This window comes from Trichoplusia ni, chromosome 1 (genome assembly GCF_003590095.1).
Source record: "Trichoplusia ni isolate ovarian cell line Hi5 chromosome 1, tn1, whole genome shotgun sequence".
NCBI classification, from domain to species: domain Eukaryota; kingdom Metazoa; phylum Arthropoda; class Insecta; order Lepidoptera; family Noctuidae; genus Trichoplusia; species Trichoplusia ni.
Window position 1 is genome coordinate 23588213 of NC_039478.1, and position 18065 is coordinate 23606277.

Consider the following 18065-nt stretch of genomic DNA (forward strand, 5'->3'; position numbering starts at 1 on the left):
CAAACCGAACGACAAAACAAGAAAGTGAATTTATAAAATGTGGGTAAATCTAGAAGAAGCCGAGTGGTTCAGCTCACCACGCGGAACCCACTGAGAGCGACGTCTTGCGGGTTTGATCCACGAGGATGACCAGCTTTTTTGGGATCTAAAATAGTTTTCCTCCCACTAAAACGTTTTTCGCAGTAAACCTGATATTCATAAATTGTTATCTAACAGGGCAACAACAGCAAGGGTCTCTGGATCGACTACATCCTAGTGGTAGCGTCGCCCGACTTCGTGGACAGCGCTCTGACCGAGGCCAACACCGTCGACTACACACGCGAGTTCATCGAGAAGTGCGCCAACAACCACTACCAGATCAACACCACGGAAACTGGTCAGTTATGAACATTGCTTCAACAATAATTTAAAGCCAAAAATCTAAATCATAGGTCGAAGAAAAGCTATTCATTTTTAAACCTCGTCTTAAAGAAGGGGGAGGAAAATGTTATAAGTTTGACGCGTCGGTCTGTTGCATTATAGCTCCCAAACGGATTAATCGATTCCAATTTAGTTAGTACTGTGTTAAAGTTCAAAGGGCGAGTGTTCCTAGACATGATTGATAAAAAATGGTCAAGCAGTTAAATTGTTACGGGGAGTGTAAATTATCTACTGCCGGGAGATTTTCTAATTTTTAATTTTATCCTGTATTTATTTGGAATTCATAGCCTATTGAAAAAATGGTCGAATATTATATTTTGTGTGCTGTTGATGTATGCCGATTTTCATTCATCTCTTTTTTATAATGTGGGTAGAAAATCACTTGATTTTATATGTTTGGTACAGGTTTCTGCCACGACGCGATGTTCTCGATCACCGCGGAGTACAACAGCGGCGCGCTGGCGTGCAACTGCGACTTCCAGGGCTCCACCGAGCTGGAGTGCGACACGTCCGGCGGCCAGTGCCCCTGCAAGCCCAACGTCATCGGCAGGGCCTGCAGCGCCTGCAGGACCGGCTACTATGGCTTCCCCAACTGCAGGCCTTGCCACTGCCCCTCTACTGCCATCTGTGATGATAATGGTGAGTAGATCTCGCCTAGACGTAGGCATTTTCTTTTTGGCAGAGGTTGACTTCCTCGCATTTAGGCTCATGTTAGCCTTTTGTGTGTAAATCGTTTGGGATGATTAGCCTGGCCATGCCAACATCTCCAGTTGCTGTGAAGATTTTTGGAACGTCCACAGACTTTTACATATATGAGTTCGCTCACCGAACCCAGAAAATAAACTCCTCAATCCGTACCTAGTTACGTGGTGTTTCTTCCTGTTCGGCACGATGTCTACCTGTTTTTATATTTGAGTTATAAACGACTTTATTAAAAAGAGTCGGTACTCATTAACTCGATCATCAAGAACTCGACTCATCACAACTAGTTCAGTTCAACAAAATCACTGCCTTACAAAACGTTCTTAACATTAATTTTCCCTCAGGTATGTGCATCTGCCCGAAGAACGTGGAAGGCGAGAACTGTGACCGCTGCAAGCCGTATACGTTCAACTTCGATGTGCAACGCGGCTGTGACGACTGCAACTGCAACCCGCTCGGAGTGATCGACAACCAGTTGCAGTGCGAGGCCGATAACGGAAACTGCGCGTGAGTACTTGAGCCCTTGTATAAGCGAGGAGGTTAGAAGGAGTCCAGTTCTTATATCAATAGGAACGAAAAATGAAAGTTTGGTCATTCAAAACTAAACTTTTTGCTGAATTTTAGATCGATCTTTAAAAATAGAGTGGTTAGAGTTTTCGGTCATATATAAACTATTTATGTAGTGAACCATGTTTTTGAGCAAGCGAGTGGTTTCCATTTGATTGACATGAACTCCGTCGATACAAAGATTCAACATCTTTATATCGAGGGAGTTTCAGAAAACATTCAGTCACATGCGCGAAGACTGCTTGACTCAAAATAAGCATTTGTAGATCACACAAAGGCTTGTTCTACGCACATGTGAGTGTGTGTCTCAACACCTCAACCAGTCGTTTATCCGTGCAATTGAAGGCAGAAGTTGAACTACAATTATATATCTTGATCCATTTTTAACTAGTGTGTCAGCGCAAGACGATGCATAGGCCTACAAATTCTTTAAATACGAGTAATTTAATAATTTCCTTTTTATTTTTACTATATTTCTTGTACCAATTTTTTTACAAAACATTAATTGCTATGCGATCTATAAGCGAAGGCTTATAATTGGCTCACTGTTGCACAAACTGTTTTTATTAGAATTGTATTTAGCTTTAAGCCTTCCATGCTGCATCAAATAAATAAATAACCACACCTTCCTCCCTTCACGTTCAGTTGTCGCGACAACGTGGTTGGTCGTACGTGCGACCACTGCGTGCCGGGCCACTACGCGTTCCCCGAGTGCGTGCAGTGCACGTGCGACAGAGACGGCACTACCGACGACGTCTGCGACCAGAACACCGCGCAGTGCTACTGCAAGCGATACGTTACCGGACAGGTGATTATAACCTTACTCCATCATGATCAATAGGCAAAATAATGGAAGAAAAAAAACTGGGCACTATTCGAGCGTAACGTTGTACACACAATTGCAACAATATGTGTACGAGATTGATGTACACCAAAATTAATACCCATTGATTCAAATTATTTTAGCACTTATTGAGTGTCAAAATACAATTTTATTCATAACATCCAAATTCGCCCAGCCTTCTCCCGATTTCTAAAGATTTTTGCTGCGACAGAAGAAACGGAGCAACGAACACCCCAGCATCACGCTGTCTTTCCGTTAACAATATTTAATTTATATTACCATGCAAAAAATGTTTTATGTCGATATAAACTACATTTGAATATTAAATACTACGATCAAAGTCAGCAAACCTCAGGAATATCATTCTGTAGTTCTTACAACGGAACGCAAGATCAGCAACAAAAGTTGTGAACTGTTCCAGTCAAAATAAAGTAGATATTGCAGTGTAGTTTTTTCCTTCATAGCTGCTTCCTATATTTTTCAGCTGACTTTTGCCAAATATAATACAATTTTTCGACTGTAGAATAGTCGAAAAATTCTAACCAAAAATATTCGAAGAAGAATTTAACAAGGAGTTTTTATACACTTCATTTGTCATCACTCTTTATTACATTTCCTTCTTGATTTTCAAATTCTTGTTGTACATTATACAGGCTTGTGACGTGTGCCGCGACGAGTACTTCAACTTGCAAGCATCGAACCCGGAGGGCTGCACCAAGTGCTACTGCTTCGGCAAGACCACGCGCTGTACCAGCTCCTACCTGTACTGGGCTACGGTAAGTCCTCATATTTTATCAGAACATTGTAAAGTGACTTTTTACCCGAGTACGTCAAGAAGAGTATGTTCTATAAAATCTACTTTGTTAATGTTTCATCTCAAGAATTATATCTTCTCACAAGATTTTACTGAACTCACAATTTCTTCGTTATAAAAGCAAATAATCCTAAATGATGTATATTACCACAAGTAAACTCATTTTTCTCATCGACTCATGTCAAACACGATGTTTAACAAGTTTATTAAATCTTTCTGCAATAAACATATTATTCTTTAATACAAAACCGAGACTGTTGGGACTACAGATCGTGGGCATGGGTGACTGGTACCTGGTGAACGTGGACGCGAACCGCACGCTAAGCATAACGCCGCGCACGCTCGGCCCCGCCATGATCAACGACTCGATGATCACCGCCGACCTCGTGGGCGACGACAGCGGACAGAAAGTCGTCTATTTTGGAGCTCCCGATCATTATCTTGGTGAGATATCGCTTATTATTCGAGTGTTAAGGTCCATTTTCAAGTGTTGCCTTTCAAACAACTGTTCAAATTTTTGTCCCTATAATTATTTTCAGTCTTAGCGGCGCGGCGTAATGAAATGTGGGCTAGAGTTACCTGAATTAAAATAATAAATGTCTTGTCCTTGTTGATTTAGGATTAGTACATTAAATGTAACAAATTACAACATTTCTATTTCTACACAGGCCAACGACTGACGTCATACGGAGGTTACCTGACTTACTACATTCAGTACTCGACGGGTCCCAACGGACGCGCCATCGCCGCTGCTGACGTCATCATCGGTGGAGCTGATGGGTATGCACTAGGTTTCATACATAATCACCTTTGACGCCGTCTCTAAGACTGCATGACTGTACAAAAATCTAAAAGACTGAAAAAATAGCAAAATTAGGCTGAAACTTCACATACAAAACTGCAAATAGGGCCTGATGGCTATGGCTTGGTATGATAAAACATCCTTCTTGATCCGTCTTTTATCTCTATTCCTTATTTCCTTTTAAATGTTCCAGATACCTAGTCCACAACAGCGTAGAGCAGCCAGCGTCGGACGTGTTATGGACGCACGCCGTCCGCATGTCCGAGGACGAGTTCAGCACTGCGGACGGTTCGCCCGTCACTCGAGAACAGTTCATGAACACGCTCGTCAACATCACCAGCATCTACATCAGAGCTACGTACTGGGACACCTCTGTAGCTACCAGGTATTGTGCTACGAAATGCTACAAATTCTACGTAATTCCGAATCTTTATAGTACACTCTACGAACGATACTTATGCTCGTAGTCAAAAACACACGTCGTTTGTGTCAATGATAACTAAACAGCATAGAGTGACTTCTGTTATGGCGTTATAGTAACATACGGGAACTTTTGTCTCTACATTGCACTGCACAGTGAGAACAATTATGACATACTTGGAATTTGTGAATAAGGTGATAACAAATTTAAGGAGAACAGTATCAAACTTTTTATTTACACATGTAATTCTAAGGGTCTATAAAAACAGAGCTACGTGGTAGAAGATTTTCAAATTAAAACAAACTTTTTGATGCTGTTGTTTTGGCGACTACCGAATGCCCTTTTAACTTAAACAGAAAGCTAATTCCTTAATGTCACATAGCCAATAACCCGACAATGTGTTGCCAGTCTATTGGCAGTATCGCTGGAGATCGGCGACGACGACTACGAGTACGAAGACTACGCGCGTCGCGCGGCCTCTGTCGAGGTGTGCCAGTGCCCGAAGGCGTATCGCGGTCTCTCGTGCGAGCTCTGCGCGGAGGGCTACTACCGGCTGCCCTCCGGCTTCTGCGTGCCCTGCCAGTGCAACGGACACTCGCGCGAGTGCGACGTCAACACTGGCGTCTGTCTCGTAAGTACTCCTATATTGTGTATGTCTGTATCTACACGGATAGTAGATAGCCCAGTGGTGTTAGGCAAGCATTTTTGTGATCGATGAACGATTGCTCTGAGTCTTGGTGCCTTGGCGCATGTGAGTTGAATGTCTGAAAAGCCTTGCGACGCAAGGAGTATATTATTAGTTAATGCAGAAATCGTTATGGATACTGTTTAGTAAACAACGATTGTAACAAACACGGATTTATGAATTATCGACATTGTTTAAAGAAATCTAAGAATAAGAGTTGAGTAGGTTTGAATTTCTATTGTATACTAGCTGACCCGGCGAACTTCGTACCGCCTTAGCGTAGCTTTGATGCACTACTTTATTTTGTATAGTTGACCTATCTTAGGTATGAGTACCTATTCAATTTAAACTGGAATCTATAATATCCTCCATATATAAATTAATCCCTATTGCCCTGGTCTCGCCATATCTGAAAAGGACCTAATTTTATTAAATACAAAACAAAATATATATTTTCATAATAGTGTTTAGAGAATAGTTGTTCTGCCAACATTCTGTGCATTTCCATCAGCAGTAATGGCATCCCGAAGATGAATGTATTCCTCGGAACGGAGTTTTGCCTGGTTCAACCTGATAAATGTCAATCGTTCAGTTTCAACTTTCACATTTTATATTTTTTTTTAAATAATACAAATAGTAAACCTATACAAATTTCGCATATCCTATTATAACTGAATGCAGCTCTGTGGGGATTAAACACAACATTTCTATGTTGATTTCGATTCCGTTGAAGTTCATTTCGCGCTTCGCGTTGCTCATCAGTTTGATTTGCTCGTAGATTTCTTTGACTTGCCGTATTTTGAGTTCTGCGGCCTAAATTTGTACGTCTGGTTGGTGGCATTGTTAAAAACTGAAAATAAAAAGCTCTCATATATTTTCTGTATAACCAAATTGTAATATTATGTAGTCACCAAAAGTTACCAAAAATCGATATGAAGCTGTCAACTTACCGTAATTAACAAACAAAAAACTTCTTAGTCTTTATAACAAAACAAACTTTATCAAAAACTTAGAAAGCGGTTATGGATGTGATGCCACAGATTACCACAGTTTTTTTTTTTAACTGGCTTGGCTGTTCAGCCATTCGCCAATGACGACAATGTCAAGTTAGGGAAACAGATACTACCACAGATTACTAAATAGGATATGCGAAATTTGTATAGGTTTACTATTTGTATTATTTTCAAAAAATTATAAAATAGTGCAATAGAATTTAATTAAGTAACCACGTTTCCGAACAAACTTAATTAAGTAACCACGTTTCCGAACAAACGATGCTCTTTTAATATAGTCTATGGCTGTAAATGACGTTGACATTCGTAAAAAAAAAATTACATTCGTAACGGGCGTTTTTTAAAATATGCAAAATTAAATGTATACTTTTCAATATTTCTGAGAGATTTTCTTAATATTTTTTTCCGTAAGAACCATCCTTGGACTTCCACAAACATTTAAAAAAAAGAATTATCGAAATCGGTTCAGCCGTTCACACGTGACGCCATGACAACGCGAAACGGGTTTCATTTTTATATATATAGATGTGTTTCTATATGGATCCGTTTTATTTTCATATATTTGTTTTTCTCTAATCATACAGGAGTGTACGGACAACACGATGGGCGACCACTGCGAGCAGTGTATCCCCGGTTACCATGGCGACGCGCTCGCCGGCACCCCGCGTGACTGTCTCATCTGCGCCTGTCCCATGCCTTACGTCTCTAACAAGTTAGTACACACATACAAATATCATCTAGGTTTTGTTCATAGAAAATAGGATAGAATATACAGATTTGTTTCTTTTTTGCAATTTCTCTTGAAAGTTGAACAAGGTATTAGTTGCGCTTACGCAATCTAACACTCCTTATGTTGGTCAATATGCTCTAGAAGTCTTGACTTTTTTAAACCACGATAATTCAGCAAACCTAACAATTTGTTAATAATAGATTTATATTAACAAAATGTGTTACTCTTTTTAGGCTCTCATTTCAAAATTTAGAATAACTCTACACGTGAAGACTTGTAATTGGCTTTTTGTCATCTATAGTTGTTTATTTATTAAGTTTTATCTTTTAAGTTGTAAGTCTTCCACAGTATAATAAATAAATATACTGAAAATGTAATATATTTCCTCCTTCACACATATTATAACTATGGTGTCTTATGTATCTAGTTTCGCTACGGGCTGCGACCTGAGCGACAACGGTGAGCTGATCTCGTGCCAGTGCAAGCCCGGCTACGGCGGAGCTCGCTGCGAGTTCTGCGCTGCCGGCTACTACGGCGTGCCAGAACAGATCGGTGAGTCTCATACGGAGACAGTTTGTATGAGCCCTGTTTTTTGGTTAAGCTGGGGAATCCTCGTGGATACCAACCTCCTCGGGGGGAGGGGGGGAAGTGGGTGGGGTTGAGCTCTTACTGACTAAACATGAACCACCCTTCAAAGTCTCCCGCATTTAGTCGGTGCCACGCAATGCATAGCAATTCATCACGCACCGACCACGGGAGTTGTCTGTCCTCTACCTTACTGCCCTGTTCCTAACATTGCTCTAAACGATTTGCCTAATGATTAAACGAAAAAATACTACAATATAAAAAGAGTAATTAATTGTTTCTGTTGCTTATACAATTTGTACAGTACCATAGCAAGTTAAAGCTGGTGCAAAAATTAAAACCCTTACGCTCTACAGAATCGTTAGTTATGAGGACATTGTAATGATTCTGCCATGCGATGCGTTAAAGTGATGGACAGCGATTAGTCACGAATAGAGACGACTAAAGAACGGCACTCACCATAAATAAATGAGCGATAAAGTTTCATGCTTTGTCTTTGTCAATATGAAGTGCAGACAACAAATAGCCTTAAGACGGCATTATATGAGCATGTTATATGGTCACTCCAACGATATAAATTGTGTGGTAGGTGACTACTGCAAGCCGTGCAACTGCTCGGGCAACATCAACGTGAACGACCCGAGCTCGTGCGACAGCATCACGGGCGACTGCCTCAAGTGCGTGAACAACACCGCCGGCACCGCCTGCAACCTCTGCGCGCCCGGCTTCTACGGAGATGCTATATTCACCAAGAACTGCACAGGTCAGCTGCGATTACTTATGTTCAAGTGATTTCGTTCACGTGGAAAAGTGAAGTAAGGTCGTATTTAACTCATGTTCTACGTGATATATTTTCTTTTAAAGCTTTGGTATCGATTTTAGACGACCACGCAGTAAGCATTCTTTTAAACAAGTTCAATGCACACATTTCACTTTTCTATGATTTTATTTTATCTATAGATCAGTAAATGTTAAAAGACCATGAAAACCTATTTGGAAATTCTCTTCTGCTTCAATTGGATGGCTTTAAGTCGTGTTTGATGCTTTAAAGAGTGCATCAAACATGCTCGTTGTAACATGACCTTTTGTTAACAATGAATGGAATTCAGATCACTGACTCACGTGACTTGATATGGCAGACTTTTCAATTTTCTTTTAATTGATTTTAATTTTCTTTTAAATGATCTTTTAATTGATCATTGTACCTAAAATTACCACATTATGGAAGCAATAAAGTATTGAGTATTGAAATGTTAAAACGCACCCTTTGATCTGTATCATACTTGGTCCGTAGCGTGTAGCTGCGACGAGTTCGGCATGGAGCGGTGCGACCCGTCGACGGGCACGTGCGTGTGTCGCGCGGGCGTGGTGGGCGAGCGCTGCGACCGCTGCGCGCCCGACCACTGGGGGCTGAGCAGCGGCCGCGGCTGCGAGCCCTGCGCCTGCGGGCTGGCCTCCGAGGCCGCGCAGTGCGACCTCAACACCGGACAGTGCAAGTGAGGACTCTACACTATTATAATTACCGGCACGGCTCTTGAGCGCTGGCCTTCACCTGCGCAGAAGTGATTTTTTGGGTCCATTTTGCGGTATGAAGTGGGGTGCGGGGCTGACTAAAGTGCAGTGATTGGCCCGCAGCGCATCGCGTCATAACCGTCACTCGTGATTGGTTGAAATACGTTTTTTGCTGCAGTTGCATGCACCTCAAGACGACGAGTACGCACAATTGATTGGCGTTTTATTTTACGATGCGAAAAACGATAACCACTCTTACGCCGAGCGCTAAAGATCCGTGCCGGTGACTGTGTAGTAGATTACTCGATCATTGTATTCATACGCTGTCTGTGGACAGTGTTGACAGATTGTGTGATAAAACTGCTAAAATTTGTCTTTCATAATCTACAGGCTTTCACAGATTCTTCACTGTTCATTCTATTCCGTCTGTCTGTTGTTATATCGTGAGTTCACTAAGATAACTACATGAAGTGTGAGCAACCTCGTACTTCTCCGCACCATCTACCGTCTTCCCGCTGAACTATGTATCAATAGGTAATAAAAATACCAAAAAATAATCAAAATGTTGTAATTTCAGTTGTTCTAAGGGAGTGACGGGCAAACACTGTGACCAATGCGCGGCTGGATACTGGAACTACACTAAGGAGGGGTGCGACCGTGAGTATATCATGATAAATACATTTTCTAACCTTACTATACTATAGTAAGGCCAATGAGACGAGATAAAGAATGTAAACAAATTTTCAGGGGTTCATAGCATTTTCATTTTAATTAACTATTATAAAGTTGCTCACAACATGGCGGATCAAATGTTGAAAACTGCCGTACTGACTTCTTTCTTGTACCACGAAACACAACGACAGCTGTCATCGACCAACTCACGCCATAACTGCGCGTACGAGTGATAAGGACAGGAGTAATAATCCCTCGCTATCGCAATGTAACGGTCCGCTTGTTTATGTTTTTTATCTCGTCTGGTTGGCTTTACTATAGTTGAAATTGTTTTACTCAGTTTTTTGACATCAATCTTAATCAATATTCAGGGTTTGTCTTGATTTCTTCCATTTATTACAGTAGAGATAATGACTGCGTAGAAAAATAATTCTTTTTAGTCCGTCAGATAGATAATAAATATATAGAAGGCCGGGCTTTTTGCCTTGTATCTGAACTATAAAAAAATGACCTAGATCTGCCATAAACTTTAAAGAGGGGTTTTTGACTCGACTACTTCACAAATCGTCGGTTCTATTCAGTGTTATTTGATGAATTTATGGTTGCGGGACAAAAACACTTGTGACTATCCCTACTCTTGAATGTCTACCTATATTTAAACAGATTCATGACATGTATTGAATATCTTCATCCATTAAAGGCGACACACAAACTTCCATCACGTCCATACTGTACATTACTTACGATTAGTTATAAGACCTATATCTTATAGCTATTCGTAAGTATAATAGTTATAAGATGTATGTTTGTTTGAACAGACTGTAACTGCAACACCGGCTACTCGCTCGGGTTCACGTGCAACGCGCTCGGCCAGTGCGAGTGCCTGCCCGGCGTCATCGGCGAGAAGTGCGACCGGTGTCCGGAGAGGTATGTATACCTTACACTAGCTGTTGCCCGCGACTTCGTCCACGTTAGAAGAACTTGAACCGTTTTCGCAGCGCACGCAACGAAAGCCCTGAAATCTCTATTGATCTCTGATCTAATTTTCCTCGTTTTTTCCACGTTTTCCATTGTATCTTCGCTCCTATTAGTCGCAGCGTGATGTTATATAGCCTATAGCCTTCCTTGATAAATGGTCTATTCAACACAAAAAGATTTTTTTAATTCGAACCAGTAGTTCCTGAGATTAGCGCGTTACAACGTTAAACAAACAAACTCTTCAGCTTTATATATTAGTTCATCACCATCGTCAGGAAATATTCGTCCACTGATAGACATAGGCTTACCCAATTGCACGCGATCATTTTAAATAGCAAACGACCTCATCCATCTTCCTAATGTTTGTTTTTGTTTAGATACGTTTAAGTATATTTATCAGTTGTCTCATCTAGTACGCGTAATACGAGCTGTGCTTGGTTTGAGACTGGATGGCGTTGGGTGAAAGTTGTGGAATATTACGCTTTTGCAACTTACTATTCCATTTTCTAGAGGTAAAGCTTTAAGGTAGCGCTGACGCCTACGCTGCCGCGACCTCGCCGTCCCGATTTGCCTTTATGCGCAGAACCGGATGACAAAACGATTAAATTTTTCTAATAATAAATGTAGACGCTACATAAAAATATTTATGACAAATCTCAGCAATCTCTGTTTCTCGTCCTGTTCCCCTTTACCGATGATTTATTTAATTAATAATATTAATGTTGATTATATAGATGGGTCCTCCTGCCGAACGAGGGTTGCCTCGAGTGCGACTCCTGCACGGACGCCTTGCTCATCACCATCGAAGACATGACCGAACTACTTGCTAACGAGACCAAGGATTTCAAGGTACCGTTATAATATTATCTCCTAGGTATAGATAAAAGATACCTTTTTTCCACCCTTTTTCTTTCTTGCGCATCCCGTTTTGCAATGTAAAGAAGTAGCGGATACAAGCGCTTAAAATTGAACCTTTTTATTTTCTGGGGGAGATCATAAAGTTTCCCTTGAACCTTAAAAGTTTTTTTTTGGTAAAATGTCGCCGTAGGACCTTTACCGTTTTGAAGGGTAAAGCTAGCACAAAATTCGACTTTCAAATAACATCACTTCACCTAATTCCAAGGAACTAATAAAACATTATCTATACATGTATAGGACAAGGCAGACTCGTTCTTCACGACGCAGCGTCTGAACTACATCTCGAACCAGACGAAGCTGCTGCGCCCGAAAGTGGCCGAGCTGAAGACCGTCGACGTGGCTGACGTCACCAGCGCCGTCAAGAACCTCGAGACCAACGCCAAGAACCTGCTCAGATCTGTAAGTATGACTGTAAAAAAGAGTTTTCAACCTACTTTCTGTCCCACTGATGGGCGAAAGTGAAGGCATCTTGAGGCAGATTGGAGCGGCAATTGCCTGAAAATCGGTCGAATCGAAAACCTCAGTTCATAATCCAATACGCCAGCTTTCCGAGGTCTTCGGAGAATAGCTCTTTCGTCGTCTTTTCCTAGTTAATTTAATCTTAATAACCTAAAACCTGTACTCTTACGTCTGCAGGCTGAATTCGCGGCAACAGACAGCGACAAGCAGATCACTCGCGCGGCTGACATCGCTGCCGACGCCGCGAAGACCTTGGACTCGGTGAGGGACAGCAGCCAGAAGGCCAAGGCCGTCGTCACCCATGTGTCCGAGTTGGCCACTGGTCTCGAGCTCAGCCAGCAACCGAAGGTAGACAGCGCGTTGGCTGAAGCGAGGCAGATCAAGGACGATATTGCTGGTAAGTTGATAACCTTAAAACTCAAAACAGACTGTAAATTTCCCACTGTTCTGGTTGCCACGTTTTCTTATGCGCGTTAATGATTGATGATGGCGACAGCTGGTGTCCAGGTTTCCACAAAAACCTCTTGCATGAGAACTTACACAGATGATGGTACTTATAAAAACAAAATTCTAACTAGTTTTTTATTCTATTACATTCCATGCTTAGCTTACCAAGCAAGCAGTGTTACGAAATTTAAATACTTTTGTATACAAATAAATAGCTTTAAGTAAATGCATAAACTTCTTCCATACACAGAAAAGGACCTGGCTCCAAAGAAGCTGCAAGCGGAAGGCGCTTTCGCGAACGCCACCAAACAGATAGAACGCATGAACGTCTTCGTGGAGCCTGTCAACGAACAAGCAAAGGTAAAAACTAGTATTCAACCATATTCCGTTGTCTGACATCGATCGACTACATGTTTTTACGTCCGGTCTCTGAATTGATATTAAAATTGTCTTCCAGATTAATTTAATTCCTTAACCTTACTTTCTTCAAGGGTCCTTGATACGATGTAATATGCAGCTGGTTTAACAGACATGACATTATATTTTGCCAGAAATTCCACACGCTTGTGAACGACACGCGCGACCTCAAAGCCAAGCTGGACGAGATGCTGCAGTACACCGACCTCGCGCAACACACCGCCGACAGCGCCGACCAACTCAACGCTAAGAACAGGTACACTACCAGAGCTCGAACTTGCTACTACTTGCTCACTATTACTACTATTACTTACTTGCTACTTGTGCGCTCTTCAAGACAATGTGATGGCAAAGGTAACAAGACCATTTAAAAATTGACAATCTACTTCTCTTACTCGACTATTCATAGCGTAAAAGATTTTTTCATTTTAGACTAAATTTTCTTTATTCAGTCTTCTGTCAAAAGTACACCTGAGTAAGGTAGTGAGGTGTGTGGCGTAACTTGACAAATTTCCGCAAAAATGAATTCGAGTCAATCCTTAATTTATTCAATATTGCCACATCAACGTCAGCTGTAAAGAGAACAAGTTTTTAATTGATACTATAATTCGCAGACAATCGAAATTCGGCAACAAAGTGACATCTGTGACGAAACTAAACACGGCGGCCATGAAGGATCTGATCGACGCCGGCTACGACATCGGCAACGGCACGTTCCACACGCTGGTGGCCGGCACCATCGTCGTCAACTCCACCGCCGCTCTTGAAGCTATCGGGAAGGCCAACCAGGAACTCATAGACAGGCTCGACGAGTTGGAGAACACGCTGCCCGAGCTCTTCAACCTGACCGAAGTGGCTGGACAGCATACTTCCATGCTGAGGTATAGGGTAAGTTAATATTCACTAGTTTTTTATATGTGGTCTTGCACGCAAGGATCGCTTCGTGAGGTGTAAATACTTTCCATTGAAATGGAGCAAAGCAGTTTTTCTCCGTCCATCTTGAGAAGAGAAGAGAGTTTACGCTATTCAGAAGTTAATACTTTTCCATTATTCCGCTCTGACGCACAACACTTCACATGTTTCAATGGGTATTCAGTCTAAGCAACCTAACCGAAATAAAAAATAGATTCCCAATTGAATACGACAAATTTGTATCACTATCCCATAGTGCTCAATCAAACATATGCCATCGATATAAGACATTCTCCCGTTACGCCCTGTAGGCGGACAACCTGCGCGACCTCGCCGAGCGCGAGAACAACAACTCTCGCACGCAACACGCGTACACCGCGGCCTCGGCGTACTCCTCCATCGTGACGGAGATCGGCGACGGAAAGAAGGCTGCCGACGACGCCGAACAAGCCGTCAGGAACATCACAGACCTGGTGAGTTTAACTTAACGATACTGCTCCTTCTTTGTGGACTTGAAACCATTACATTTGATCATTCATTACGTCAATTTATTAGTAACTCGGTAAAAACACATTTCCCTCACCAGCGCTTCCTCAAAAAGTAAATGATTCATTCAGATAGCGTATTAAAAGCTTTATTTTCGGAAACGAAAATTTAGCCTCTGGTTCCCATAATAAATTCCTTATTTTCTAACTTTATCATTTCTCTAAACCACAAACCAGTAACTTTTTAATTTATCGCCGAATACGAGTGCTAATCTCATGTGCATTTTCTAGACCAACGAGTTGAACAACCGCGTGGTACCGGCGCGCGACCGCTCCAGGAGTCTCCTAGAAGCGGCCGCTAAAGCACAGAACATCGTGGACCAGTCGCTCAGCCCCAACCTCACGCAGGCGCAAGCCAAGCTCGAGCACGCCATCAAGACCATGGGATCAGCTGATGACGACAACAATGCTATACAACTGTAAGTAATTCTCGTCAAACTTATTAATGGTTCATTGCTAGGCAAAATAGATTGAAGTAGGGTAAAGTAAATAACATTTTTCATAGGGAAAGTTACTCACAAAATATAAAAATCAAATGTTTTCTTATTTCTCTATTAAGAGTGTAGTCTAGTTGTATGCACATCTTTTTCCTTTAATCAAGGAGTTTAAAATTATACCTATATCTATTGGTGTAAAATTCACGGAACTGAAATAAGTACTATAAATTTGTTATTTTCAAATTGACTGGCCTGTTGGTCTGGTGGTTAGTGGCCCTGACTGCTATACCGGAGATCGTGGGTTCGATTCCCACCCAGGACAGATGTTTGTGTGATGAGCACGATCATCATTTTGTTTTGTGTCTGGGTGTAATTCAAAAATATTTTTTATGTATTTATAATTATATAAGTTTATCAGTTGCCTAGTACTCATAATACAAGCTTTGCTTAGTTTGAGACTAGATGGTGTTGTGTGAAAGTTGTGAAATAAAAAAAAAATCTTACCTACGTGCACCTGTATCCACAGATCGCTACCTCAGCAGAAGCCGGGTCTGTCGTTAGACGACGAGATCGCGGCGGCGGACCGCGTCAACAGCACGGTGAGGAACACTCTGGACATCATGTCGCAGCTGGGCGCCGACCTCGCCGCCAGCAAGGACTGGGCGCAGTCGCTGCCCAAGCTGGCCGACGAGGCGCAGAAGATGAACTCCACTGTCGAGAGCCTGGGTAAGGACACCACAAAAACAGGCACAACACCACTTCTCCTAATAATCGATTGTACAGATAGGATACTTGTATAGGATAAGCATTTGTATGAGTCACGAAACCTTGTCTTAAGCCTTACTGTTTTTGCGCATACGATTTGAATGTTTTTCAAACCCCTCGCGGCACAAGGATTAAATTCCTTAATGCAAGGCAAACTGTGCCATAGAAAAAATGCATAAAATATTCTTAATTTCGGTAAACGGGAAAAAATGTTTGGTGAGAATCTATGCGATATTTAATGCTATTTTTAATATATCTCCGATTATTTGCATCTCATCTTCACTACGCTTTATCAAACTAGAGCAGTCTGTCTGAGTAAAAAATAAACCTAAAACACATTTATTTTGCACTGTTATATTATTTTCAAACGTTATCTGAAAGCCTTAATAAAATCACCTTATTCAACAAGATAACCTATCCCGTTGCAGTGAAAGATATTGAAAAGCTGAACCCGAGCATCACGCAGACGTACGAAACGGTGAAGACGCGCCAGGACGACCTCGAGCACCGCCGCAAGGAGGCCGACGAGAAACTACTCAAGCTGAAGGAACTCATCGAACAGGTACTATCCACACACGTGACTGGCCTGCTGGTCTAGTGGTGAGTGAGCCTGACTGCCATACCGGAGGTCGTGACTTCGATCACCCAGGACAAATGTTTGTGTGATGGACACGATCATTTTTCCTGTGTCTGGGTGTAATTCATCTAATATTATGTATGTATTTAGAAATATATAATTATGTTTATCAGTTGTCTAGTGCCCATAATTCAAGCTTAGTTAGAGACTATATGGCGTTGTGTGGTGAAATATTATATTATATTCTACCACCAGCACTTACACTTACACCGGTTGTAGTGAAGCGAGACGCTGTACCACGTAACGTGCCATCTTCTTCACAACCGGAATCTATCGGTTTTGTTTCTGGATCCGAATCCTAAAACAGTTGCAATCGTGGGAACTAAACACTTAGTCGAGATCCGAATGCCACAGGGTGTTACTTAGTTTACGCATTTATTTTTGCTTCGACCACGGGTTTAAAGTGTTACCAAATCTAATACCTATATAAGATTCTCGTGTCATGGTGTACGTAATTGAATCCTTCGAAAAATCACGACCGATTCTCATAAAATTTTGTGTGCATATTGGGTAAGTCAGAGAATCGGACAACATCTGTTTGTCATCACCCAAGTGTTTCTTTTTTACATTCGTCTATAATGTTGTTTTCTCAACCATGGCAAAACTATTATATATGTGCTGAGTCAGCTAATAGTAGCTAGTAGGTTGACACCTGACAGGCGACATTTAAAAACGTTTGGCAAGTCTTAATTCAGAATTTGAAATATTTAACGTTTTACAGGCCCGCACCGTAGCTAACCGCATCCAAGTGGGCGTGACGTTCGACCGTCACACGACGCTGCAACCGCGCCTGCCCGACACCATCGACGAGATGTCCACCTCCACGCGGGTCTCCGTCTTCTTCAAGACCAAGGAGAAGGACGGCCTCATCCTCTACCTCGGAAACCCCAAGGACACCATGCTCCGCCGGACCAAGTCTGTAAGTGATGACCGACATCAAGTATACTAACTTACTGTCAAACTTTTTAGGCATTTTTTACTTTATAAATTTAACATAATAAGGTCCACTTTTGAATAGACGGTCTTCTGTAAGTCAAACTTAGTTTTTTCTTACAGTACTATTATGAACTCAACAGTATCTTAAGTAATAAGAGCGAAAATTTAAACTAGAGACGGGTAAAGAAACAGCGGTTACTATACGGACCAGTCGGTCCAACTAAGCAAGAGTTACTGACAGAGTTTATTGATTACAGTTCTTGTACCTAACCATCGCGTTTACGTTGATTGAGATTATTTACAATTAATTCCTCAAACGTAACTCCAAAAACTTCCATTTCAACTGATAAAAGGATGCCTCACCCATATACTAATGGAATTTCCTACATCCAGGATGATTTCATGGTGATAGGCGTTCAGAACGGCTACCCGTACTTGACGATGGACATCGGCGACAGCGCGGACTCGGGCCGCGAGCCGGCGCGCATCGGCAGCGACAAGTACGTCGCTGACAACCGCTGGTACCAGGTCATCGTCGACAGGTAACTACACCAAGATAAGTTAGTTAGACAAGTGATAAATACTCGCTCAAATGCTTTTTGAATCTCTCAAATGTATTTAAATGACAGTCCAAGAGTAAGCGAGTGATTCTCGCTGAATTTTCGTATTTGATGTGCGGCCGATTCGGTAATACTTGACTGAAATTGACGCTTGGATAGGAGCTCAGTTATTGTTGTTACTACTAATATTCTTAATAAAAATTTTATGAATATTTTGAAGTCAAAGTCCAAAATGTATTTTATTTGTGATACCTTCGCAGGTAGCTTAAAATATGAGGTTTTATTAC

General features: G+C 41.6%; 1 protein-coding gene and 1 long non-coding RNA gene across 2 annotated transcripts in view; one reads left to right on the forward strand and one right to left on the reverse strand.

Annotated features, from left to right (window-relative positions):
* The window catches only part of LOC113499980 (laminin subunit alpha), a 45435-nt gene that overhangs the window by 20140 nt on the left and 7230 nt on the right, over positions 1 to 18065 (forward strand). Inside the window, 27 exon segments of the mRNA XM_026880613.1 lie at positions 217 to 376; positions 826 to 1059; positions 1467 to 1629; positions 2335 to 2497; positions 3187 to 3309; positions 3617 to 3791; positions 4016 to 4127; positions 4343 to 4534; positions 4979 to 5201; positions 6853 to 6980; positions 7426 to 7550; positions 8173 to 8346; positions 8878 to 9079; positions 9673 to 9752; positions 10586 to 10694; positions 11480 to 11594; positions 11901 to 12062; positions 12300 to 12519; positions 12820 to 12929; positions 13121 to 13242; positions 13601 to 13874; positions 14210 to 14371; positions 14675 to 14862; positions 15407 to 15606; positions 16074 to 16207; positions 17004 to 17201; positions 17612 to 17760. Of these exon segments, the coding sequence (XP_026736414.1) occupies positions 217 to 376; positions 826 to 1059; positions 1467 to 1629; positions 2335 to 2497; positions 3187 to 3309; positions 3617 to 3791; positions 4016 to 4127; positions 4343 to 4534; positions 4979 to 5201; positions 6853 to 6980; positions 7426 to 7550; positions 8173 to 8346; positions 8878 to 9079; positions 9673 to 9752; positions 10586 to 10694; positions 11480 to 11594; positions 11901 to 12062; positions 12300 to 12519; positions 12820 to 12929; positions 13121 to 13242; positions 13601 to 13874; positions 14210 to 14371; positions 14675 to 14862; positions 15407 to 15606; positions 16074 to 16207; positions 17004 to 17201; positions 17612 to 17760 (4397 nt within the window).
* Positions 5993 to 6453, reverse strand: LOC113500005. The gene is made up of 2 exons (XR_003401160.1): positions 6206 to 6453; positions 5993 to 6105 (listed from the first exon to the last, which is right to left on the reverse strand). It is a non-coding gene; the product is annotated as an uncharacterized LOC113500005 (long non-coding RNA).